General features: G+C 37.2%; 1 protein-coding gene across 13 annotated transcripts in view; it reads left to right on the top strand.

The window, feature by feature from the left end:
* The window catches only part of CADPS2 (calcium dependent secretion activator 2), a 545,419-nt gene that overhangs the window by 224,875 nt on the left and 293,586 nt on the right, over nt 1–26,958 (top strand). For all 13 annotated transcript variants that reach the window (XM_047095962.1, XM_047095960.1, XM_047095958.1 and 10 more), the window contains exons 5-6: nt 5,380–5,616; nt 11,102–11,223. In XM_047095962.1, the coding sequence (XP_046951918.1) occupies nt 5,380–5,616; nt 11,102–11,223 (359 nt within the window). The remainder of the gene's footprint in view (nt 1–5,379; nt 5,617–11,101; nt 11,224–26,958) is intronic.

Below are 26,958 nucleotides of genomic sequence, written 5' to 3'. Positions count from 1 at the left end.
GCTCTTGATCTGAGACTATGATTTTTTTCCCTTTTTTCTGCTAAGCAAAACTTTGAATATTTGGTGGTAGACTCTTCCTTTCCCTCCCTCCATCTTTCGGATGACTCCTCCCTATTGAGGGAATATTACTCATTTCTTTAAAATTTAAGTATAACGTGTACAGTATACAGATACTTAGTTGACAGCTCAGTGAATATGTGTGTATATATACACATATATATATACACTGTTCGACCACCTCCCAAATTAAGATAGTGAACTTTTCCAGCACTAGAGAAGACACATCCTGTGCTGATTTTAACAATTTAAATGCGTTTGTTTTTGCAAAGACAAATACATTTGTGAATAATGTATAAGTTTTAAGAACACTAATACTGTGTTTATTTAAAAGTCTGTTAAACCAAAAAGTAGGGAAGTTGTTGAGAAATCGGAGATAAATAGAAAAGTAGAGAAAATTGAGAGAAATTTGGGTAGCAGAGAGGAGAGTAAGTTGTGAGAACCAAGTCGGAGATAGACGAGGAAGTATCTGCAGATGAATGAAAACGTAGGATGGTGTGAGTTGGGAGCTAGAGAGTTATATTCATCCAAAGGGCAGTGGTTATAGGGCAGCATGCCTTGTTACTATGGTCTGGATATCTGGAGAGGCACTGCATCATCCCAGAAATAAAAATGTCAGATTCATAGCCTGGAAGTCAAGTTAGATTAAGACGATTAGAAGCTTTAGAGAAGAAAATACTTTCCCCAAAACCCTCAACTGAATTGGAAACTGGCTGGAAAGACCTTTGCTTTTCTAGAAGACCCGAGGCTGGGAGAGAATCCAGAGAGATCTTCCAGACCCTGTGGGGAAGGACCCTGGAGCTGAGAGCTGCATTTGTAGATTGCCTAGGTGTATGTAGATTGTACCTGAGACTGCGCACATTGTCATGAGTTGGATTTGCTTCTGTAAGGGACTGGCCAAAGATGTGATGCTTTAGAATAAAGTTTAAATGAATTTCTGGAGAGTAATGAAACAGGAGAGCCTTGGTGTTTTCTCAAGGCCAGGCCTGGGGAGGAGGATGTGGGTTTATAACCTCTGGACTTGAGAAAGGTCAGTGATGCACCTACAGAGAGTTCTCTTTGATGATACCCTGCTGATGTCGTCACAAACATTGATACATTTTAAAAAGTGTGGAGAAGGGCCAGGCACTTGGGTGGCTCAGTTGGTTAAGCAAGTGTCCAATTCTTGATTACAGCTCAGGTCAAGATCTCATGGTTTCTGAGATCAGCCCCATGTCTGCTTGGGATTCTTTCTTACTCTCCCCCCCCCCCCCATCCCACACTCCCAACTGTGCCTCATCTCTCTCTCTCTTTAATAATAATCTCTCTCTCTCAAAATAAATAAACAAATAATAACAATACATATATAAATAAATAAATAATCTCTCTCTCTCTCTCTCTCTCAAAATAAATAAACATTAAAAAATTGTGGAGAAGGATGTGAAGCCAGTGGGATTGGAAGGGGGAAAAATGCCACCAAAAATAAAATGCCTTTTGGTGAATATATTGACATAGTAGATAGAACATGTTTAATTGCTTTCTACTTTAATTGCACCAATTATAAGCCATCTTCATAAAATATTCATGGTGCTAATTATAATTACTGACCTTGTTGCATTGTATATCTATAATCTATGAACCCACAATGGCAGATGATACAATGAATCTGTTTTATAGACCAGGAGATTGAGATCTAGGGAAGATTATTGATCTCAAGATTACATAACAAATAATGTGCTGGAGGCTGGGCTCAAACCCTGGTCCTTTGACTCCAGAACCTAGTTTGCTCTCTTGGGTGCAACTGCCTGTTCAATCTGATAAATCCAGAAGTGTTGTCCATTAGCTAATCATTGGTAATCAGTAACCCCTCCTACCACACTTACCTACCACAATACGATATAATAACAAGGAAGCTCCAGGGCAGAAATCTGTTTGAAAGGATAGAAATACTGACCTTAATACTTTAGCCAAGGTCTAATTTGGAAGTAGTTGGAAAGGTGTGGACTGAGCCAGAAAAACCTGTAGGCAAATCCATGATTGCCATTTCCTAGATATAGAACATTAGGCAAGTTTGTTTAACTTTTTGAAGCCTGAATTTTTCCATCTGTAAATTCAGTGTTTATTGAACACCTGCTAAAATAGCTATGCAATGTTGTAGGTGCTTAGGATACATCCAGACAAATGTGTGGTTGTCTTGGGATAAAACCAGACAAAAATATATCTGCTATGCCCTAACAGAGCTTGCATTTGAGAGAGCCCCACAATAAGCAATATATGTTCTATATAACTGAATTATGGAGGGTGATCATTTACTGTTTAGAAAATAAAGACAAGGTAGAGTCAGGAGTTTGGAAGGGAGGGAGGGTGCTTAAAATCTCCTGTTAAGTGGTCAGGTTAGGCCAGTTCTTGGCAGTGGTGTCTTTTCGATTACACCAAAAAACTTGGAATCATTTCTGACTCCCTTCTTTTTCTCGTGCTTCATGGCAAATTTATTAGAAAACCCATTTGCATCTGTCTTCAAAGTATTTCTAGAATCTGACAGATGTCTCCATCTTCCACCTACTACTCTGGTCCAGGCTTCATCTAGCGAAGGTTAGGAGCACTTAAAAAGTGACTAAATTTGAATACTGAGAATTTTTTTATGGAGCAAACATTTTCACATATATCATGTGTTAGGGCTGCTAATGAGCGAGTAAATTAGGACTTTTAAACCATGGTTTATAAGAGCAACTCACAGTTAAACTAGAGAATAACCCATTTCTGATTCTTTTCTAATTTAACAGATCAAATTTAACATATAGAGTTGCCTGAAGTACCCTTGATTTTGTTTCCAAGAAAGAGGCAACATAAGCGGGCTAAATAAAGTTGATGAAATACTATTAATAAGCCTCTGAGCTTTAAAGCAGGATTGTCTATCTTTTCCCCCAGAGAGGAAAAAAGAGTATAGTCTATTTCTTGAAAAGTTGGAAAATGCTGGTAAAACAGTCACTTTTGGTGATTCCTGCCAGTCTCCTCCTTAAAAAATGATAGTGAGTGAAGTGTTGTTTTTAATGCTAAATAGGAGTAGGATCTTTTATATGGTGATGGTAAGTTTTCCATCAAATAACACCTTAAAAATTTGACAAAAGAAAATTGGTGCATCCAGGCTTTCAAAGAAGGTATTTCTTTTGCTTTGCTAAAACAAAAATTTTAAAAAGGCAAAAATCATGACTCCTACACATATACAATGAACACACAATAAAGGTTTCATTGAGAGCATAATGAACAAGCCAACTAGTTATAGATGAAGTAACCTCAAGAACATACTAGAACTAGGTGGTTTTAGCCAAGGTTAAAATAAGATTCATGGATTAAATCTGAACGTGGTTAATTTCCAACAAAGTTGTAAAGTATAACCATTGGATTCTCTTATTCACCAGACACACACTATTTGTATCTTTTTCAGACAAAATTCTGTAAGGTTAACATGTAATTTCACTTTTTAAATTTTTTTTTTTTAACGTTCATTTTTGAGAGACAGAATGTGAGTGGGGGAGGGGCAGAGAGAGAGGGAAACAGAATCCAGAGCAGGCTCCAGGCTCTGAGCTGTCAGCACAGAGCCTTCTGTGGGGCTTGAACCCACAAATTGAGAGATCATGACCTGAGCCAAAGTTGGATGCTTAACTGACTGAGCCACCCAGGCGCCCCTGAGACTTTTCATCAATAAACAGTAAATTGAACTTAGTATATTTCCTCAGATGACCCTTGGATGTCCTTTATCCATACAGGACATTGAAAGGACCTTCCCCCCCTCACCCTTTTGCCTTATTTCTAAGTTTTGGAGACTTTTCATAACAACTTTTAAAGTCAGTGCACCAATCTATAAATCTATTTTTATGGCTTATTTTGCTTGTAATTTTGTTTTTCCTTTACATACATTGAGAAACCATTCCAAAACTTTTCTTTTTCACCAAAGGAAGCCAAGGTATTCTGTATCTGACTATGTGTTTTTCCTGGGATTGCAAACTGACTGTTTTTGGGGTGTCACTTCAAACTATAAAGGAATGTTGAAAGGGTATTTAAGAATCTTACTTACAAACGTTACTTCTGAATGTGGATATTTAATTACTGTGTGATAATAAATATTCAATTTTAATATTGATTATATGTAAATTATGTTAAAAGAAATACGTGAAGGTTGTGCTGGGGGAAAAGAAAAACAGGTGGCCTGGGACTCTGGGACTGATTTGTGAAGTGGTGCCAGGTGTCGCTTTCCATCCCATGAACAAACGAGGGCATGTGAGTCACAGGTTAGGTGCTGGTTGATGGGAGCATTCTGGATGTGTTCCAGTTATCTCAGAGATGAGGGTTCCTTGGGTTAGGCTTTGAATGATGCCAAGGGAAACTGTAAGGAAGGCACTGCTTTTCTAGGGCATTAGGCAGCTGTTTGAAAGGTGGCTGCTTTAGGCTTTCATTCCCAGCCAGTTTTGTGCAGTAGGTGGATATGGTATGTCATACTTGATACCATTATAAACTCTCTACCTCTAAGGAAAGAGCTAATGCCAATTGTCAAGGGTTAAGGAAGAGCCAGTAGCGGGAGGAAGTCTCATTTTGCTGTTTGTAGTAATATGAATGGCTATAATCTTCTCTAAGGGCAATTTGGCAATGTCTGTCAATATTTTTTGGAATACTGATACTTGGAATGTCCTTTTCATCGAGTGAAAGAAACCAAAATCTGGTGGCAGAGATGGAAGGATCAAATGTCAGTGCTCATGTGACCAAAAAGAAAATGACTCTTCTAAGTTGATATTATTCTTTTATATGTAGATGTGAAAATTCTAGAAATATCATATTGCTATTTCACATGATTTTTTAATTTGAATGCTTATTTTATAAAAAGGATATCTTCTCAATAATACACATCTGTGGTAAGGGAGAGATTTAAAATGTTTGTTTCCCAACAGGCAAGGCATCCTGTACTGAACATTTTTCTTACCGACCAATTACCCCCAAGCATTTCAAAGTTACCAGTGGCTAATTAAGATCGATACACACACTAAAGTTTCTTTCATGTAGGTTTCCAGTTTTTACTTAAGCAAAACCTTATCAAAAATAAAGTTAATGTTGAAAATGTAATTCATCTTGTACCATAATGATTCTGAGTAAGGGATATGAGTAGGGTACTCTTATACATAATCAAAATTGCCAAAGCCTCATGATTTTAAAGCCTGAAGACTCAAGTATTGGGTAGCTGCATTTATACTGAGTATCTAATTTCTGAGAGTCAAATATATACATCATGTGATCTTTTATGATAAAATTGAAATATGTCTTTTGTAACGTTATTTTAAAATTATTTTCAAGGAAAGAAACTTCCCCAAATTCATAGCAAAAGAAATGGAGAATATGTATATAGAAGAGTTGCGATCTTCAGTGAATTTGCTAATGGCCAATTTGGAGAGTCTTCCAGTTTCAAAAGGTGGTCCGGAATTTAAACTACAAAAACTAAAACGTTCACAGAATTCTGCCTTTTTGGACATTGGAGATGAGAATGAGATTCAGCTGTCAAAATCTGACGTAGTGCTGTCATTCACCTTGGAGGTAAGTGTCTTTATCCCATACTCACCTCTGACAGCCTGAATGAGGCTGCAGAATAATTTCTGCTGACCTTCGTGGTAACTCTTTGAATTTAAAGCAGTGTAATATATTTTGAAGAAGTTACATTATTCTTCATTTGCTAGACAATCAGGTTGTGAATGCAAATTAATGCAAATTGCTCTTTAAACCTAACAGCAGTTTTAGGATTAAATAATAAAATGAGTTTTGAGGGAAGTCATCTTGTGCCAACTAGGCTGGTGTACGTTTATTGATAAAGTTAAACACCAAAGCACTCTTTAAACACATGATTTAAATCTATAATTTGGGAATTGCTTTCAGGCTTTGGTTTAGCTTTGTTTTTAATCTACCTCACTTGTGTTTTTCTAGCCTCAACTCACACCATCTAGCTTTGAAACACAATATTGGGTGAATATAGATGATAAGTAGTTCTTCCTTTCCAGGATGTCCATTTTCGTTATAGATAATATTTTAAGGACCAGGAACAGATGTGACACATTTAAAATTGTCCTCCTGGAGGCGCATCTGAGTGGCTCAGTTTCAGTGTCTGACTCTTGATTTTGGCTCAGGTCATGATCTCATTTGAGCCCTGTGATGGGCTCTGTGCTGATAGTGCCGAACCTGCTTGGGATTCTCTCCTTCGCTCTCTGCCCCTTCCCTGCTCATGCGTGTTCTCTCTCCCCCCTCCCCCCTTCTCAAAAATAAATACATTGTAAAAAGATAAATAATATTGTGTTTCCTGAGACTTCAGAGTTTCATCATTTTTATATAATTCACTGGAAACCAGATATTGATACGGAGTCTTATTGCCACAACCACTTGATGTTTTTCATGATTACATTTTTTCATTGCTAATCTGTGTATATGAGCTAATCCATGTAATACTTTTATTTATACATAAAACAGACACACAATATCAAGGTTAAATTTATAGCTCTCTCAAAAATTAAAACTTCTAACTCCTTCCTTGCATTGTTAAATTGTCACTTTGCTGGTACCCAGTACTGCTATTTGAGTTTGTGGATTGACAGAGAAAAGTACATGGAGTCTTAGGAGGTACTGTTTTAAATTTCCCTGTTGATACTTCTCACTCTCGGCTCGCTTAGGTTGTGGCAGAAAAATGTGTGCTTTTTGTTCTTTCCTCCACCTGTTCAACTCTAAGGTAAATTCAGGCTTCAGGATAAGCCAACTGCCTCTCTCTTTCTTGACTTCCAGGCTAATGATTTCTGTGTAGGTTAACAGATTAAATGTACTATCAGAGTAGAGATAGGTTTTCTTCTGACTCAAGCCTCAGTTCTGGGGTTCCCTAATGATTGTGCCATTATTGCCTTTCTTCTCCGTCTCTTGTCATTACTGGGTTTCTTCTCAATCTCTCCAATATCTTAAAGAGATATTTAAAGGGAAAATACACAGTATCTTACATGTCGAATTTTCTTAGCATACCTGTCTCAGTTTTCCTATTGACCAAGATATAAAGTGCCCAGTTTTTTTTAAGGCTTTGTATGAAACAAAATGAGTTTATTATAATTTGTAAAGCAGCTTATTTTTGTCATGTATAAATCTGCCATTATATAAACACGCAGAACTGGAAACAGTTCAGAACGTCATCTCTTTTCTCTATTCTTTAAAAAACTGTAAACAATAGTAAATAATTGGCTCTTATGGACTTTTTTCCCTACTTAAAAACAAAATTATGTTCGTGAGTTAGTGTCTGTGTGAAACCATGCGTTGTTCTATGCTTCATCACCAGTGTCTTAAACAGGGCTGAGCATTTAGCAATAAAATGGCATTGGGGGAGAATAGGAGTTAAAACTTCATTTTGTGTGGTCTGAGAAGCTTGTATATTTATAAAATTATTTTGATGTTCTTTATTGCTATGTGTATAAAGGCAGATATTTTCCTTCCTTAGCATAATACAGATCTTTTCCATGATGCCCCCAGTATTACAAATAGGAGATGTGTGTTCAACAACAAAAGGAAATCACATCCAGTACAAACTACATACACAGTATGTATCTGTAGACCCCTTAGAGAATAGACAGGTCCCCCTCCGTCCCCAGGGCCTCTGACCTCAGCCTAGCTAAACTCCATAATTATCCCTGGCCCATTAGCCAAGCCTTGCTTCTCAGCCTAAGAAAATTCTGAAAGGCAAGTAGTTAATCCACTTTAAGGGTCTCACATTTCATCAGTCAAGCTTAGAATTGGTCTAGTGAGAAAGGTTTTTTCTAGGAACTGAAGTCTGGGTCTAAGGGGTAAGTGCAGATTTGAAAAACTCCTATTTTATCACCCTCTTTAAAATTGCTGCTGACTGCTCTCTTCTCTCACCCCACCCTATTCTGTTTTCAGGCTGAATTTTTGCCACAGCTCTTAACCACCTACTATATAATTCAGTTATTATGTTTATTATTCATTATCTGATTTATTCTACTACAATGTAAGCTATGGGAATTTGAAGTCTTTTGTTTACTGAGGTATCACACGAGCCTAAAACACTGCCTGCTACACAGCTAGCTTGATAAATACTGATTGAGTTGGGGACTTTGGTGGTTCAAAAAGCAGCAGTTGGCCACACATGATTACTTTCAGGTCTCTCCATTCATGAAGCCTTCAGTTCAGAGAGAATAGTAAAGCAAGAGACCAGCTAAGCCACAAAACTGTAAGCCATACAATGGGATTTTAAAATTAAATATTCAAGTCAGGGGAGGACAACAGATGTTCATCTATGAAGTTGAGTCTGCATGTCATAAGAGAAGAGGAATGGTTTTCGCTGGCATGAGAACAGTTGGTTTTCACTGGTTTTAGGCTTGCAGACCCTGTGACTTCTTTGGTATATGTGGTCCCCATATACTGCTCAGCTTTGTTTTCTCAAACCTGCCCACACCCTGATGCCACAGAACTCTGGACAATTCAGAAGCATGTTACCAAGCTTTATATTTTGTACGTGCCTCCCTTCTTTTTGCTTCTAGAATAACTGTATATTTTATCTTTATCATATCAGTCACAGAGAGATTGGGGAAGAGAAGATGAAATTTAGACTAGTTTTATTTTCTGTAGTTGCATTATCAAGTCTTGCAGGGAATTGGTAGAAACCGTTACCTAAAATTAGGTTAGTTGATGGTTCATGGGATTCTGGGCTGTCTTTATCATTAATGATTGAGACTAGCTGTATTTTTTTTTTCTCCTTTTGGAAACCAGATCTGCAGAATTGTGTTGTTTTGTGTATATGTATGGATTCCAAACAGAAGTTCCTTCTTTTGAGAGTGGCAATTCTGCAGAATAAAACCTTCCTGGCACAGATGGGAGTATTGTTTTGCAGAGCAGAAAACAGTTTCCTGAGTTGTATGCTTCAGGAGGTCCTGTTTACAGTAGCTTGTAGTAGAGGTGACAGAAATAGTGTTAAGCATATGCTTCCTTTCTTCTTTTTTGAACTTTGACTATTAAACACACTGTAGAAAGAGATGCAGTGCAAATAAACCTATTCCCAAATAGGAACTAAAACATTTCTAGATTTATCATGTGTACATGATTCTGTTGCTTCCTATATTTTAAGTGATCTTCCAAAAATTTTATTTAGAAGTCATTGGGGTCAGGACACCTGGGTGGCTCAGTCGTTGAAGTGTTTTAGCTCAGATCGTGATCTCACAGTTAGTGAGTATGAGCCCCTCCATCAGGCTTTATTCTGACAGTGAGGAGCCTGCTTGGAATTCTCTCTTTCCCTCTGTCTCTGCTCTCTCCTGCTCGAGCTCCCTCTCAAATAAACTTAAAAAAAGAAAAAAACTTACAAATGACCAAAAAAAGAAGTCATTAGGGTCATGGTAGTAAGTCCATGTGGAGTTGGCTTTTGATCGATAGGGTTACAGATCTCATTTGTTTTACTTTCTGCTTAGTTCTAACGAGTTTCAAAATGATTAACAATGAAGCTGATTTATTAAGAATATATACCTTCTTTTGCCTACTTTCCATCAATAAGATGAAGTGCTTTACTTCAACTTCCTTGAGTGTATTAGGGAAGCTGTGAAAGATAATTCTGTTATCTATTAGTTCTTAGTCTGTTTTCAGTTAAGTCCTTATTTTTATTTGTGACTTGGTATGCATTTCATTGCAATAAAATGACAAAAGTCTTGATTGAGGAGGAAAATGGTTCAGAGTTTGACCTTTTTTAGTGATTAGTTTCCTATTTTTTCATGAAAAACAAATTTGGCATTTGTATTTATGAACATAATCCTTCTGTTGTGCTGGAGAGTGAAAGGAAAAATAGTTTTTTTAAGATGGCTTCTTTGAGACCTTTTGCCTCCAGATTCATATCACAATTCATGAAAGGGGTAATGATTTAATAATGCATTAAGTGATCAATATATGATTTTTTAGTGGATATTTTGGTAGCTACTTGGCATGAATGCTGTTTATCTTGTTTGCACAAATACAACACGAGATCAGTAAAGACATGAATGTATACTATGAAAATGCCATTGAATATATTTTATGCAATTTGAGAACTCAGGAAACTTTTGGGTTGCAAGTTTTGGTTGAAAAAGCTATAGCATGTAATATTCAATAATCATATTTTATGTGTATACCCAGTGAAAACGTTAGGTTACAGTGTTTTAAAATCAGTAGCCTTTTATATGAGTATAAAAGGCTCACTTGAAAAAAAATTGTTTCCCTTTTTTCCAGGACTTATAGATGCATAAAATAATATCACCTTCTACCCTTTTCCAGTAAACTGCCTTAAATTAGCACATACTTTTAGTAGATTAAGAAGTCCTTTTTTTTCCTTGTGAAGTTAGTAGAAAGATGTTCATTGGCAAGTTAAATTTTCCATATTTCATAATACATACATCTGCTATAATGCATATTCTTCTATAAATAGTAGTAGTCATCTAAAATAAGTGAATATAGAAAACTCTGATGTCATATATTCATAACAGTGAATTGGTATTATGATGATGTGTACCACTCCTAAATTGTATTCCACTTTATGTGGAACTCAACCTGTACATGTTTTAGCACATTCACTGAGATTTCATTGGTCATTCTGCTTTACCTGATGCAGACTTGCCATCCTTTTTTAAGGATCTGAGTGTATACCTCACTTATTAATTCAGTAGGGCTTATATTTAGAGATTTTAACCTTACTGTAATAGCTGGCAGGAGAGATTTCTTCAATATCCAATATTTCTTCAATTTCTTCAAAATGTATTCAGTTTCTTCAATATTCTTCAACTCCAATATTGAAGAAATCTTGAACATTCTTCAGAATATTGAACATTCAGAAATATTGAACATTCTTCAGAATGTTATTTACTTTACCTTTCATGAATACAGGTGGATTCTAAGGAAGAAAAAATACCATTGGTGTTACCAGATAATTTATTCAATTGGTCATTCTAATTGTAGTCAATGCTGCTATCTCTGTATATTGCTAAGGGCTGCCAACTTGATGTATCATTTAAATTTTTTTTATCTTTAGATTGTCATCATGGAAGTTCAAGGTTTGAAGTCTGTTGCTCCCAATCGAATTGTTTATTGTACAATGGAAGTGGAAGGAGGAGAAAAACTGCAGACAGACCAGGCTGAAGCCTCAAGGCCACAGTAAGGCACTTAAAAAAAAAAATTCTCCCCTTCCAAAGAAACCCGGTTTGTTTATTTGCAGCATTGTGTGGTTTTATACTCTGAAACTGTTATTTGGCCAGGCTTGTCTGAACTGTGCTAGAATTATTGTATGCCTTTCTAGATAAGGATGCCATAAATAGAACTGTAGCAGAATCCCTGTGTAGTACGAACAGAAAATCTAACATGCAAATGAGAAGCTAATTATTAGGCAATTAAATGTTGGTAAGTCATTTAAAAGGAAAACATGCATTATATGTTATTTAGAAGGTAGTGCTTGATCCTATTTCAGTTTCTAGAATTGTAACTTAATAGCTTTTCCATTTCCATATATTATAACACTTACATTGAGGTAGCTACAATCTGGCACAATGTCTTAGAATACTTAGGGAATAGGCTTGAGGTAGAGAAGCAGTTAATGACAACCATACAGTAATCAGAGAAGCTAAAGCTGTTTTCTGCTGGCAGTTTTATGTTTCAGATTGTGGAAATGAGTTTAATTAAGTTTGGAAGATGTTCTTTTTAACTGACTGAAACTTGGGAAACATCACAGTCTCTGGTAGAAATAACCAGGCTAGTCTGAGGAATTTGAGTGAAAATTGCCTGGCTTTCATTTGTACACTGCCTATAGAAAAGAATTGTTTTTTCCTTCCTCAGGATTTAGGATTTTTGTCTTATCACAGCATGATGATGGGACTAATCATACAGGAGACATCAGTTCAGATCCTGGCTAGGCACTGGTTAGATAGTGGTAAATAAAACCTTTCGTTCTCTGTAGGGCAGGCACAGTTTAAGGTAGAGACACAAGTTGACATGTAACAGGACAGATGTGCACAGAGTATTATGAGATGGAGGAAGAAGCAAGTTGCAGCTTCTCACCCTGCCTTACAAAAAGCCATACAGGTCTGCCCCTAGCCCGCCCCTCATTACCTCTGGGACCTCACCTTGACCCTCGGTTTCCCTGGTCAATTACTGGACTTCATGCAGTTCCTTCAACATCTCAGCCTGTTACCATTGCACTTGCTTTTTCCCTCTGCCTGCCTGCTTTCTTACCTTTGTACGGCTGGGTCCTTGATACTAAGAATCTTAACACAAACTTCACTTGCTGGGAAGATCTTTTAGATAACCCAATATGAAGCAGATATCTTCTGGCTCATTTTAATTTTTAGACCAATGTGTTTCTCATCTGTTCATTTGGTGTTGTTTTCCCTTGAGAAAGGGGAAGATATCTTGTCCTATTTGATCTTCTAGTACCTGGTAGATTGTCAGAACTTACTAGTTCAGTTGCTTGCACTTATTTTTATGACTTAGTCACAGCAAATATTTAAGGTCGTAGTATTTACTCTTGCAGGCAAGTGGAGTTGAGTTACATTGAGTTGTGACAATAAGGTGAAAATAATGAGGGCAAACAACTCTTTTAAGAGATTTTCTAAACCTAAAAGAAGGCTGTGGAGATAGAATGAAGTCGATTGGGGCCAGTTTTGGCCAGGCATATGGAGTCAAGGGAGAAGTTTGTTTTCTGTTTTCAAGGACAGCTATGTTAGTATATGTTAGTATATTCACAGAATTATGCAACCATCAGCAATTTTAGAACATACTCATCATGTCAAAAAGAAACCCTATACCCCTTTCCTAACAAACTTAGATTACCCCGTCCTGAGCAACTAAGTGACTTTCTTTCTCTCTAGATTTGCCAATTCCAGGCATTTTATATAAATAGGATCATATAATAGGTGCTCTTTTGTGACTGGCTTCTTTCCCTTAACATAATGTTTTCAAGGTTCTTTCATCTTGCAGCGTGTGTCAGAACTTCATTCCTTTTTATGGCTAAATAATAGTCTAAAGTAAACACATTTGGTTTCATCTAGATTTTTGACGCTAGGGTTGTTTCCACCTTTTGGCAACTATGAATAATGCTATAACTAAAGTTGCACAAATATCTGTTTGAGTTCCTGTTTTCAAATGCTTTAGGTATATTCATAGGAGTGGAATTGCTGGATTATAGAGTAATTGTGTGTTTAGATTTTTGAGGGTCCACTAAACTGCTTCCCACAGTGATTGCACCATTTTATTTTCCCACCAGCAATGTATATGTGTTTCAGTTGCTTCACATTCTCACTAGTATTTATTATTTGTCACATACACACACAGTCGTTCTAGTGGGGGTAAAGTGGTATCTCATGTTGCTTTCATTTACCCTTCCCTCCTAATGAGTTGTGAGCATATTTTCATTTGTTGATTAGCTGTTTGTTGATTTTCTTTAGAGGAAAGTCTATTCAAGTCTTTTGCTCCTTTTTTAACTGGGCTGTTTATCTTTTCAGTTGTAAGAGCTACCGGTATATTCTAAATGTTAAATCCTTATATATATGATTGCAAATGTTTTCTCCCATTATGTGGATTTATATTTTTATTTCCTTGATACTGTCTTTTGCTATCATTCAGTTTATTTTGTTGTTGATGCTTGTTTGTGCTTTTGGTGTCATACCCAAGAATCTGGTGTCCAAAGTCAGAGACTTATCCCCATGTTTTCTCCTGAGACTTTCATAGTTTTTCCTTTGACATTTAGGTCATTGATGTATTTTCAGTTGAGTTTTGTTCACAATATGATATAAGGGTTCAACTTGTTTCATTTGACAATTCAGTTGTCCAATTCTTCAGCTGAAGAAACTATTCTTATTAAGTGTTCTTGGTACCTTTTTGAAAATCACTTTACCGTAGATAGATACATGGGTTTATTCCTGGAATCTCAATTGTATTTCGTTGATGTACTTAATGCTAGTACCACATTATTTTGATTACCATTGCCTTGTATGAAGTGGGTTTTTGTTTGGTTTTGCCTTGTATGATGTTTTAAGCATCCAGTAATGTTCTTTTTTGAGATTATTTTGTCTATTCTGTATTTCCATATGACCTTTAGGATGAATTTGTCATTTTCTGCACAGATTTTGCAGGTATCTCTAGCTGAGATTCTGACAGAGATTGTGTAGAATCTGGTCCATTTGGAGAGTGTTGCAATCTTAACAGTGTTGAGTCTTCCTGTTCATGAACGTGGAATGTCTTTCTAGTTATTTAGATCTTTTGTTTCTTTTAACAATAGTTTATAGTTTCCAAAGTTTAAGTTTTAAACTTCTTTGGTTTAATTTATTATTTTTGACCCTATTATAAAGGAAATTGTTTTTGGATTATTTAAGTATATAAAGACAATTGATTTTTTTTTAGATGTTAATCTTCTATGCTGCACCCTTGCTGTACTTTATTCTAATGGTTTTTTGTTGGGTTTATTAGATTTTTCTTTATATAAAATCATGTCATGGGGTGCCTGGGTGGCTCAGTCGGTTAAGCATCCGACTTCTGTTCAGGTCATGATCTCGTGGTTCATGAGTTCAAGCCCCGCATCAGGCTCTGTGCTGACAGCTCAGAGCTTGGAGCCTGTTTCAGATCCTGTGTCTCCCTCTCTCTCTGACCCTCCCCCATTCATGCTGTGTCTCTCTCTGTCTCAAAAATAAATAAACGTTAAAAAAAATTTTTTTTAAATCATGTCATTTGCAAATAGTGATAATTGTATTTCTACCTGATCTGGATGCTATTTATTTACCTAATTACCCTCTCTCCTTCAGTGCAGTGTTGGATAGAATTGGCAGGAGTATAACTCCTTGCATTCTTCCTGATTTTAGTAGGAAAGCCTCTATCTTTCACCAAGTACAATGCTAGCTCTGGGGTTTTTGTAGATGCCTATTAACCAATTTGTGGAAGTTCCTTTCTATTTATAGCTTGTTAAGTGTTTTCATCGTTAAAAGGTGTTGGGTTTTGTCAAACAATTTCTCTGCATCTGTTGAGATGATCATAAGGGATTTTTGCTTTTTATCCTGTTGTTATGGTGTATTACATTCTTTAATTTTCAGGTGTCAAACCAGCCTTGCATTCCTGGCATAATTTGCACTTGCTCATGATGTATAATTCTTTTTATTTGTTACTGGATTCACTTCTCCAGTGTTTTGTCAAGGATTTTTGCATCTATGTAAGAAAGAGTGGTCTACTAATATCCTTTTTTGTGAATTCTTTATCTGATTTTATATTGGCCTCATAGAATGAGTTTGGAGGTGGTCTCTGGTTTCATTTCTTTGTTTTTATTTTTGTTGAATTTTTTTGGAAAGGTATGAAGAATTGGTATTCTTTAAGTGTTTGGTAGGATTTACAAGTGAAGCTGTCTGGGGCTGGGCTGTTCTTTATGGATAATTCTCTACTAATTCAGTCTTTTTATTTGTTATAGATCCATTCAGATCCTCTGTTCCTTGTCACTTTTGGTATTGGGATCTTTCCAGTAATTTGGCCATTTGATTCAAGTTATCTAATTTACTGGCATACAGTTAATTTATATTTTTCCGTAAAGTATAATGTTTATAATGTTATATAATGTTTTTTTATTTCCATAAAGTATTCCCTCTTTCATTTCTGATTCTAGTAATTGGAATCTCCTATCTTTTTCTTACTCCATCTAGCTAAAAATTTATGTTTTCTGATGTTTAAAAACCCACCTTTTGCTTTACTGATACTTTTTTTTTGCATTAATTTCTATTATAATCTTCATTATTCCCTTCTTTTTCTTTTAGGTTTAGTTGGCTCTTTTTATAGTGTCTTAAAGTGGAAAGTTAGGTTTTTGAGGTCTTCTTTCTTGATTTAGGCATTTAGAGCTATAAATTTCCTTCTGTGCACTGCTTTATCAGCATGCCGTAAATGTCCATATGTTTTCTTCATTTTCATTCATCAAGGAGCCTTGAGCCAGGGCCATGTGTTATTTGTATGACAAATTGTGGAAGTAGTTTCTTAGCTGCAAGAAGATACAAACCTCAGATGCTGTCCTGCCCCCCCACCCACCAGCGACTGAGGGAATTGAAGTCACTCTCAACCCATTGGAAACACAACAGTATGTCACCACTCACTGGTTGGAAGCTCTTTCATGTCAGCTATTTTAGTTTATTTAATCTGTGTGTCTTAGTTCAGGCTACTGTAGCAGAAATGCCGTATACTGGGTGGCTTAAACACCAGACATTATTTGTCACAGTTTTGGATGCTGGAAGTGTAAGATCAAGGTGCTGACATGGTCATGGTTCTTAGGGCCCTCTTTCTGGGTAACGGAAGGCCACTTTCTTGCCAGATCATCACAGAGTAGACAGTGAGCTCTTTGATCTCTTTATCCTCTTACAGCTGTACCATTTCCGTCATGGGGGTCCCTCATGACCTCCTCCAAATCCAGTTATCTCCCAAGGGCCCCACCTTAAGACACTGTCACATTAGGGATTAGAGCTTAAACATATGAACTTTGGGTGTGCACATTCAATCCTTCACATTTCACCTACGGCCTCTCAAAATTCATATCTTCACCTGCAAAATACATTAATTCCATCCTGACAGCCCCAAAGGATTTAACAAATTCCAGCATCAGTCCTGAAGTATAAAGTCCAAAGTCTCATCTAAATATCATCTAAATCAGATATGAGTGAAACTCAAATTATGATTCATTCTGAGACAAAATTCCTCCAGCTGTGAACCTGTGAAACATTCAAGTAAGTCATATGCTTCCCAAGAACAGTGGTGGGAGAGGCACAGAATCTATCTTCCCGTTCAAAAACGGGGAAATCAGGAATAGAGGGGTGAGTACGAGCCCCAAGTAAATCTAAAAGCTAGAAAAACAAACTCCTTTAGACCTTAAGGCTCAAGAATACTCTTCTTTCGTTCTATGCTTTGCCTTGTAGAACCACTTAGGCAGTGCTCACGCCTGTGTGATGGGTGTTTTGCCCCTGCCGCTTCTGGTGCCTGCCATCTGGCCTATTGAAACCAAAGTGATGGCCCCATCCACAAGGTCCTGCTGGGAAGAGGTCTTACCCTTTGAAACCAAGGGTGGGGATAGCCCTTTGTGTGCCCCCCCCCCCCCCACCGACCTGCCCTGCCCCACAGGCTTGTTGCACTCAAGGCCTGTGCTGGGATTGGCAGCCCTAATAATCTCTGAGTACTTCTGGAGTCATTCCTCCCTTGCTTTGAAGACTAGAATGTGTTCATAGATGAATCTATGGTCCATCTGTGTAGGGGCTGAGGAGTTCAACAGCCTTCCTTCATTTCTTTCCATCTCCTTTAGTTTAGTGGTGTTCCTGCTGGGATGGTTGACGAGGTTCAGGGTTCATACCTATACTTACCTCCTTATCAAATGGTTAGTCTACCACACCTTTAGTGTTCTCTTCTGTACCTGCTTTTAATTTTTATTTATGAACAAGTTGAGAATCTTTAAACTCTTTATGATCTGGTACCTTTTTGCAGAATAATTCTGTCTTTAATCCATTGATCACTGTTGCTTTTTACTGCAAGCGGTCAGGAGGAACCAAGCTGCTCATCAGCGCTTGGCTTAGACATTTCCCCAGGTAAACCTCCAGGTTCACTGCCTGGAAGGTTCTACATTTCACAAAAGACTAGAACATGAACACACTTCAGCCAGGTTTTTGCCTCTGGTAATGAAGATCGTCTTTCTTGTGGTTTCCAATAACCTGTTCCTCATTTCCACTGAGACCTCATCAAAATTGCTTTTACCATCCATATTTTCTGCCAACATTCTGTTTGTTATATATTCTCCAAGAAGACAGAAGCTTCCTCTGTAGTTCTCGTTGCTTTGAGTCTTCACCAGAACTTCCTTTAGAGTCCCTTCATTGGAATACTGGCTTCTTCCAGCATGCACCTCAGAATTCTTCCAGCCTTGATCCAGTTCCAAAGCTGCTTCCACATATTTAAGTATTTGTTTGTTACAGCAGCACCACACTTCTCCAGTTGGGCTGCTAGAATGAAAATACTGTAGAATCCGTGGTTTAAACAGCAAACCTTTATTTCTCACAATTCTGGAACTAGAAGTCCGAGGTCAGGGCACCAGCAAGGCGGGGTTCTTGCTGAGGGCTCTCTTCCTGGTTTACAAATGGCTGAGTTCTGCCTGTACCCTCACATAGTGGAGAGAACGATCATCACCTCCATGACCTTATTCAAACTCGGTTACTTCCCAGAAGCCCAAACTCCAAACACCATCATACTGAGGATTAGTGCCTCAACATGAGAAGTGGGGGTGGGGACATAAGCCCTATGACAGTAGTAATCCATGTAATCTTGAGGGAGTGCAGATGCCCTAAGAATCTCAATACCATGTTATTTCTTTTTACAGAATCTTTTAAAAAAGTTTTGTTGAGCTAAACTTCATATAGCATAAAATTATTCCATTGTCATGTAGATGATTTTTAGTAAATTTATGTGCTTGTACCACTACCAGCTGGTGCCACTCTCAGTTCAGTTTTAAAATCCATCACTTCGAAAAGTCCCTCATGCCCATATTTAGTTTTCCAAATGCCAGTTCCAGGAAGCCACTCATCTACCTCCAGTGCTATAATTTTCTTTTTTCTAGACATTGCATATAAATGAAATCATGCAGTATGTAGTCTTTTGTATCTGGCCTTTTCATGTAGCATAATTTCTATAAAATTTATTTGATACTCAAATATTCAATCAAATAAATTATCTTTTATATCAGTAAAGTTATTTTAACAACTTTTTTCACAAATAGGTTTTCATGAGGTGTTTCTCATTAAAAAAAAAACTTTTTTAATGTTTATTTTTGAGAGAGAGCACATGCGCGAGTGAGTGCGTGTGAACAGGGGAGGGGCAGAGAGAGAGAGAGAGAGAGAGGGAGACACAGAATCCAAAGCAGGCTCCAGGCTCTGAGCTGTCAGCGCAGAACCCAACATGAGGCTCGAACTCACAAACTGCAAGATCATGACCTGAGCCAAGCCCGAGGCTTAACCGACTGAGCCCCCCAGGCACTCCAGGTGTTTCTCATTTAATTTATGATGTATTCATAACGAGATTCTGATAATAAGAAACATGTAAGTGGACAATTCAAGTGAATTAAAATGCTTAGAAGTTAGAAAATATTACAATAATCCTCCAGTACTCTTTTTTATTACTCTGACCGCAAGGAAATTTGGCTAAAATACTGCTTTTCTCTTTCCTCATGAACACGTAGTTAACTTATAAATTGAATTAAATGAAATATATTTATCATGTATCCCAGGGGCAGATTACCTTAAAGATGTGTCTTCTGAAGCTGGCCAACTGCGGCTTTTCAGCAGTGTGGTAACTTCTGTCTTGGACTCACCTTGCACAACAGGAAAGAGATTCATCTCCTCCATCATTATAGCGAATCATGCCTCAGACACGTTTTCTATGTTTTATTGCTTTAACAGTTTCTGCTGTATCGGATATCAATTCATTCTTTTGTCTGATACTAATTAAAGTGCCTTATTTAGTCCATATTTCCAATAAACTTAATCAAGATTTCTAGTCATTGCCTATTTCATTCCTGTAGTTCACATTTCCTGCCAGCAATTAGGCGGAAACAGTGTGTGAGGTTGGTGCATAACTTAGAAAATAGAATCTGAGATCTCATAAAAGTGTGTTTATAGACAAGTTTGATTTACAAAGAGTAGTAGTGAGTTAAAGTTTTTATTTTATAATGGAGGGAAGAGAATGTATGTGAACTGTATTTCAGTTATGAAAGAAAAAACTGTTTATGGATTTTCATAGTCTCTCAGCCAGGAAAGGTTTTGTTCTCTATGAATAGAGGTCCATAAACACTGTTGCTACCCTTGTGTAGCTTTTTACCATTTCCAGACACTTGATGATTTGAGTTTAAGCCCACACCTTTCATGACCCCCCCCACACACACAAAGGAAAGAGAGGTTAAGAATGACAGACTGAAAGGGGAAGGGGTCGGTTGTGTTGTCCTCACCAGTCTCTCAGTGACACTGTGCCTATAAATAATGACCATCTTTGCCTAAGACACAAAAGCTGATAATTTTCCGTGGAGGGTGAAGATAAATCTTGGTACCAGAAAAATAAAAGCAAGGAAATTAGTTGTTAGAAACAAACCAGAAGTGCCTGGGTGGTTCTATCAGTTAAGCTTCCAGCTTGATTTTGGCTCATGATGTCAATTTGTGAGATCAAGCCCCGCACAGGGCTCTGCACTGCCAGCATGGAGCCTGCTTGTGATTCTCTCCCCATGCCCCTCGAAGTAAATAAACTTTAAAAATATTTTTAAAAAATAAACCAGGAACTGGGAGGAGGGGGAAATGGGGAGTTGTTCTTTAAGACATACAAAGTTTCAGTTATGCAACATGGATAATTGTATGAGACCTACTGTCTAATATTGGACTTACGGTTAACAATACTGGACTGTACACGTAAGCATTTAAAAGGCAGATCTCATGCTCCATGTTTTACCACAATAAAACGATACAGAGGGAAGCAACACTGGTTTTGTGGGGGGGGAGGAGGGGTGGTTTTGTTTTTGCCATACTTTCTGTATCTCTTTTATGCCATAGTGTTTTTAAAGGTACCTCTATATCTTTTATTAAAGGTATTTGAAGGTTAATTGGTCTCTGCTCCCAACCCTGTAAAAGTAATATAAAGGTAAGGAGCAATTAAAAAAAAAAAACTAATGAGGTGCATTATTAGAGAAATATATTTATGGATATGAGGACAAAACTTTCTTCTTCCTCATGAAAATGATGAGAAATATAGGCTCCAGTACCCATTTCTGGAAACTCTACATTCTGAACCAGAATTGTAACAATCTGTCAAACTATGGAAGGAATAGTAGAGCCACAAATGGAAGGCTTATCTGTATCAAGGGGTTGGGACAAGTGTGTGAGAGATTAAGTACAGACTGCATAGAAACTAAAAGAAGCTAACCAGGCTTTTTAAAAACAGTAGTTTACATCTTAATTTAGTAATGTCAGGGTTTTGAAATATAATTCATTAGCCTGCTACTCTTGCAGAGCAGAGATCAAATATACTAAATTGATACGTGATCTGTCAAAAAGTGTGCCTGTTTTTAATGAACCTAAAGGTAAATACTAGAATGGCGTGAGTCCCATCTTTTCTCATTTCCATCTTGAAAAACATGAGCTTGCTTCGGCTTACATAACTAAATTCACGAGAAGGAATATTTCTCTGAGCTGATGCGACTGGTATAGAACAAAATGAAGCCCAAAGAGACCAACATTGGCCAAATACAGGAATTACATTCATTGAGAATTTATTTGGAAGTAAAGGAAGCTGATTTGGCAATCCTTGTAACTAGTGACATCTGCATTAAAGGGAAAACATGATGGATTCAGGTTCCAGATGCTGGCTCAAGAGGCCCTATGAGCTAAAGTGGAAAATGGCCATGAGAGAGCTTGGGAGAAAGTTTATATAATTATGATTATCAACATCTCTGTGATGGATTTACAACTTGTAAATTACTTCCCTTTACAATCCGTGACTTTTTTTTTTTCAGAGCAACCTTTTGTAGTTGTTTTCATTATTATTCCATTCAATTTATGTAACCACTGTATCAGATGGGCTAAATTTGGCAGAGTGTGAGTAGCAAACAACTTAATTTTTATCCCAGTATTACTCTCAGACACAGACTAGAATCTCCCTTCATATCCTTTGAAGAAATCTTGGCAGAAAGCATAGCTCTTGTTGTTGTTAGGTATTAAATACCATGTTCGGGTATTAGAATTTTCAGGTTTCAGTCAAAACTTATGCCATTTCAAAACTTGTTCCTTTTCTCCCAGCTCCTCCAGAAAGCTGTAGGAGGGAGGAATATACTATAGTTCTTTTCACTATTCTTGTTTTGCCTGCCCATATACTTTTTCTACCACTTTTGAGTAGGATTGAGGTTGGGAGGAGGGGAAAAGGTGAAAGGGGCACATCGTTTTTGTGTGTGGTGCTCTTGTAGTCCTCTCTTTTAGCAAATGGCTTCTGTCATGGCCTACGTCCACACCTAACTTTTCTCTAGGGTAGTTCATTGGAGACGTCCATGCTGCCAGCAACTTGTGACATCGCATTATTCTTTCCTAGAATGATGCATCATGTAGCTGCCATCTTTCTCTTCCCCCTGAGCTTAATAATATCCCCCACATAGCTTCTTCCTGCTTACATTTAATTTCCTTTGCAGATGGCTCACATGATGTAGAAGCTTCTTGAAACACAGGGGCTATATCATAAACCTCCCAGTTTCTGTTTAGCACCAGCCGCAGTAATATGGCCAAATAGTGCTCAGTAATCCGAATGTTTACCCTTCAGAATATGAAAAATAGAGTCTCCCGGTAGGTTTCCCGGTATGACATCTGAGCTATTACCTGCTTGTGATCAGCATATCCAGCCCTTGTTCTCCCATCCCAAGCTCCCATTTTTCTAGAAATTCCTTGGAAAACATATTTTAAAGAGCAGCGCTTTGGCTTGTACTTACTGGTGACTGGAATTAAGGACACTTCCAACTCTTGCTACCCTTGCTATCCTGAGATGGGGGACCCTCTGGGTAAACAAGACTACTTCTTCAGGAATGTGGAGGCACAAGTATGATTTTAATGGAATCAATATGTGATTCCTTAGTTCACACGTACTCACTCCTAAAGCTCTTTCTGGAAAATAGCCTGCTTTATGCAAGTTCTTTCTGGAACTTGGCTCTCTTCTTTGACTTTTACAAAGGAAAGGCACATCTCTCGACCAACTTGAGTCTTACCGTCATTTTTGTCCTAGAGTGGAAAAACCTCTAGGTCCCCGTTCGAAAGGGAAATTTATGATTAGTTTTGAGAAAGTGATTGACAAATGATGTCATAAATCCTTCTGTAGATTACGAGGCTTGTACTTCTTTGTTTTCAACAAAGATGAAGGGTTTATTTTGAACTGCTAAATGATTGAAAAATAGTTTTTGCTTATCAATCACTGTAGTTGGTGACATTTAAATAAAAAATAAGCAAATTGATGGAAATTGCCATAATAAAGTCTATCTAATTTTTAGTGCCTACAATAGGAAAACAAAAACCTGGAAGAGGATCAATTGAAATTGATACTGAACTCAATCTAAATTAAGTAATGGCCACTGATTTAGATAGGTTAGATAGATTCATCAACTAATTGGGGAAAAACACTATCAATTTCATTAAGAGATATATATCAAAAAATGTATTTTTTGTATTAATCACTTGTCATATATTGGATCATTTGAATACTATTTAGTAATTGTAATAAAAATTAAATTCAGAAGGAATTTTATTTCCTGGTTTAATTCTTGGTTTTTGACAAATAACTATTTAAGGTGTACAACATGATGTTTTGGTATGTGTTATGAAATGATTATCATAATCAAACTAATTAACATATTTCACATCCCATAGTTACCTTTTATATGTGTGATGAGATCAGTTGAGATCTACTTACTCTTAGCAGATATCGAGTATATGGTACATTATAAACTGTAGTCACCATATTGTGATTAGTTCTTGAGAACTTATATATGACACATTGTACCCTTTGATTAATATCTCCCCATTTCTTCCACCCTACAGTTTCTGATAACCGCCATTCTTGTGCTATTGCTATGAGTTTGACTTTTTTTTTTTTTTTTTTTTTTAGATTCTGTGTATAAGAGATCATGCAATATTTGTTTTTCTGTGTATGGCTTATTTCAGTTAGCAAACTACACTCTAAGTTCATACATGTTGTTGCAAGTGACAGGACTTCTCTCTTTTTTAAGGCTGCATGATACCCTATTGTATGCATATACCATGTTTTCTTCAGCCATTCAGCTATTGATGAGCACTTAGGTTGTTTCCATATCTTAGTTACTCTGAAGAACACTGGAGTGAACATGGGCGTGCAGATCTCTCTTCAAAATAGTGGTTTTTAGGGGCACCTGGGTGGCTCAGTCTGTTAAGCATCCAGTTCTTGATTTTGGCTCAGGTCAGGATCTCACAATTGGTGGGTTTGAGTTCCGTGTTGGGCTCTGAACTGACAGTGTGGAGCCTGCTTGAGATCCTCTCTCTCTGCCTCTCCTCTGCTTGTGCGTGCCCGCTCTCTCTCAAAATAAACAAACTTAAAGTGATTTGGGGGTGCCTGGATGGCTCAGTTGGTTAGGCATCTGACTCTTGATTTTGGCTCAAGTCATGATCTCTTGGTTCATGAGTGTGAGCCCTGCATAGGGCTCCACGCTGACCGTGCAGAGCCTGCTTGGGATTCTGTCTCTACCCGCACCACTCCCCCCCCCCCCAAAAAAAGAAAGAAACTTTAAAAAAAATGATTTCATTTCCTTTGGGTATATACTCAGAAGTGCAATTGATGGATCATGTGGTAGTTCTATTTTTAATTTTTTGAGGCATCTCCACACTGTTTTCCATAAAACAGTTGTACCAGTTTATGTTCTCACCAAAATGCAAATGTTCTTCACATCTTCATCAATACTTGTTATCTTTGACTTTCTGATAATAGCCATCCTAGTAGATGTGAGGTAATATCTCATTGTGGTTTTGATTCGCATTTCCCTAATGATGAGTGATATTTAGCATCTTTTCATATACCTATTGGCCGTTTATAGGTTTTCATTGAAAAAATGTTCAGGTCCTTTACCCATTAATAGGTATCTGAGTTTTGTTACTGAGTTGTAGGAATTCCTTATATATTCTAGATTAATCCTTTATTAGATGTATACTTTGCAAATATTCCAAAAGTTTCTTTTTCTTTTTGTTTGTTATTTGCTGTGCAGAAAGTTTTTAGTTTGATTTTTGCTTTTGTTGACTGTGTTTTTGGTGTAGTCCAAAAATTCCTTGCTAAAACAGGATGCTTTTCTTCTGCATTTTCTTTCAGGAGTTCTGTGGTCTCAGAGATTATGTTTAAGTCTTTAATCCATTTTGAGTTTATTTTTTGTATATGAACACGGATATCCAGTTTTCCCAGCACCATTTATTGAAGAGACCATTCTCTCCCATTGTATGTTCTTGGTACCTTTGATAAAAATCAGTTGAATGCATGTGCATGGATTTATTTCTGGGCTCTCTATTCTGCTCCCTTGATCTGTGTCTTCTTTCATGACCATACTATATTGTTTTGATGACTATAGCTTTGTAATATATTTTTTTAATTTTTTTTAACGTTTATTTATTTTTGGGACAGAGAGAGACAGAGTATGAATGGGGGAGGGGCAGAGAGAGAGAGGGAGACACAGAATCGGAAGCAGGCTCCAGGCTCTGAGCCATCAGCCCAGAGCCCGACGCGGGGCTCGAGCTCACGGACCGCGAGATCGTGACCTGAGCTGAAGTCGGACGCTTAACCGACTGAGCCACCCAGGCGCCCCTATAGCTTTGTAATATTATTTGAAATCAGGAAGTGTGATGCCTCCAGTTTACTTCTTCTTTCTCAAGATTGTGTTAGCTATTCAAGGGTTTTTGTGATTCCAAACTAATTTTAGGATTTATTTCCACTTCTTTGAAAAATGCCATGGGAAATTTGATGGGGATTGCATTGAACACTGTAGATCACTTTGGATAGAATAGACATTTTAACAATACTATTCCAATTAACAAACATGGGATAGCTTTGTGTTTTTTGCAGTTCTTTTCATTAGCATCTTAGAGTTTTCAGTGTTCAGATCGTTCACCTTTTCAGTTAAATTTATTCTTACGTATTGTACTCGCTGTTGTAAGTGGGATTATTTTTTTTTTAATGCCCTTTATGCAGAGTTTGTTGTTAGCATGTGGAAATGCAAGTGATTTTTGTATGGTAATTTCTATATCCTGAATTTATTCATTACTTTTAACAGGTTTTGGGGAGGGGGTGGAGTCTTTAGGGCTTTCTATATGTAAGATCATGTTTTCTACAGAGACCATTTTACTTCTTCCTTTCTGGCTTAGGTCTCTCTCTTAGACTTCCTATATTCTGTTGAATGTAAGTGGAAAGAGTGGGCACCCTTGCCTTGTTTGTGATCTTAGAGGAAAAGCTTTGTGTTTTTTCACTGTTGAGTGTGAAGTTAGCCATGGGCATGTCATCTATGGCTTTTATATTGAGGTATGTTTCTGAAGAAGATAAATCTATATATTTTTATATAAATAGGTATCTTTATAGACACACCATTATACATATTAATATATATACTGCCTTAACAGAGGACCTTATCAAAGAAAATAAAAATTATATATAATTTAGCACAGATAATTAGGATCCTCAGTAAAGCATGTTCAAGTGTTAAAATATATTACAGTAGAATAAAATTCTAAATTTGTGAGGGGATAAAGGGAATCAAAGTGGATCTTGAAGTAAAATGAAATGTTGCAATTCTATTAAAGAGGTGTGCAGATGTTTTTAAAATGGGTGGTGGTAGGATTATCTTGCTATGATAGATTCCATTAAATCCACTTAAGAATGACATCACATTTTTGTTAAATGGCAATGTTTACAGTGCCAGGAATTAGGCCCTTTGCAGCCCTTTAAATGTATATTTCAAATTTCTAGATATGAAATTGAAAATGGGTGTATACTTTTTTAAAATTCTTTTAGGAATTACGGGAGAGAAAATGTGAAGGCTGCTTCTTTACAGTGTGCCCTGTATTAGAGCCAGACTAAGTCCTAGGTCAGAAGACGTTGTTGTGTTTTAGATGCAAACTTATACAGTCGAAAGAATGTCTTTGTTCTTAGTCTCTGCTGTCCTTATATCGAGAATTCTGCTTGGCGGTCTAGGAGATACCCCTGGGGCCCACCTGCACTGCTGCTGGTACAGATCTTCACCCAGACCAGAGCGCTGTCTAGTGGTACAACATAGGACTACTCTTCCCTTGGGACACTACTTCGAACACTGCTGTGAGGAGCTGG

This window comes from Lynx rufus, unplaced genomic scaffold (assembly GCF_022079265.1).
Source record: "Lynx rufus isolate CCGP_SWC_20201006 ecotype Redwood Valley unplaced genomic scaffold, mLynRuf1.p SCAF_4, whole genome shotgun sequence".
NCBI classification, from domain to species: Eukaryota; Metazoa; Chordata; class Mammalia; order Carnivora; family Felidae; genus Lynx; species Lynx rufus.
Note: the sequence above shows the minus strand (reverse complement) of the source record. Positions and strands in the feature narration are given on the sequence as shown.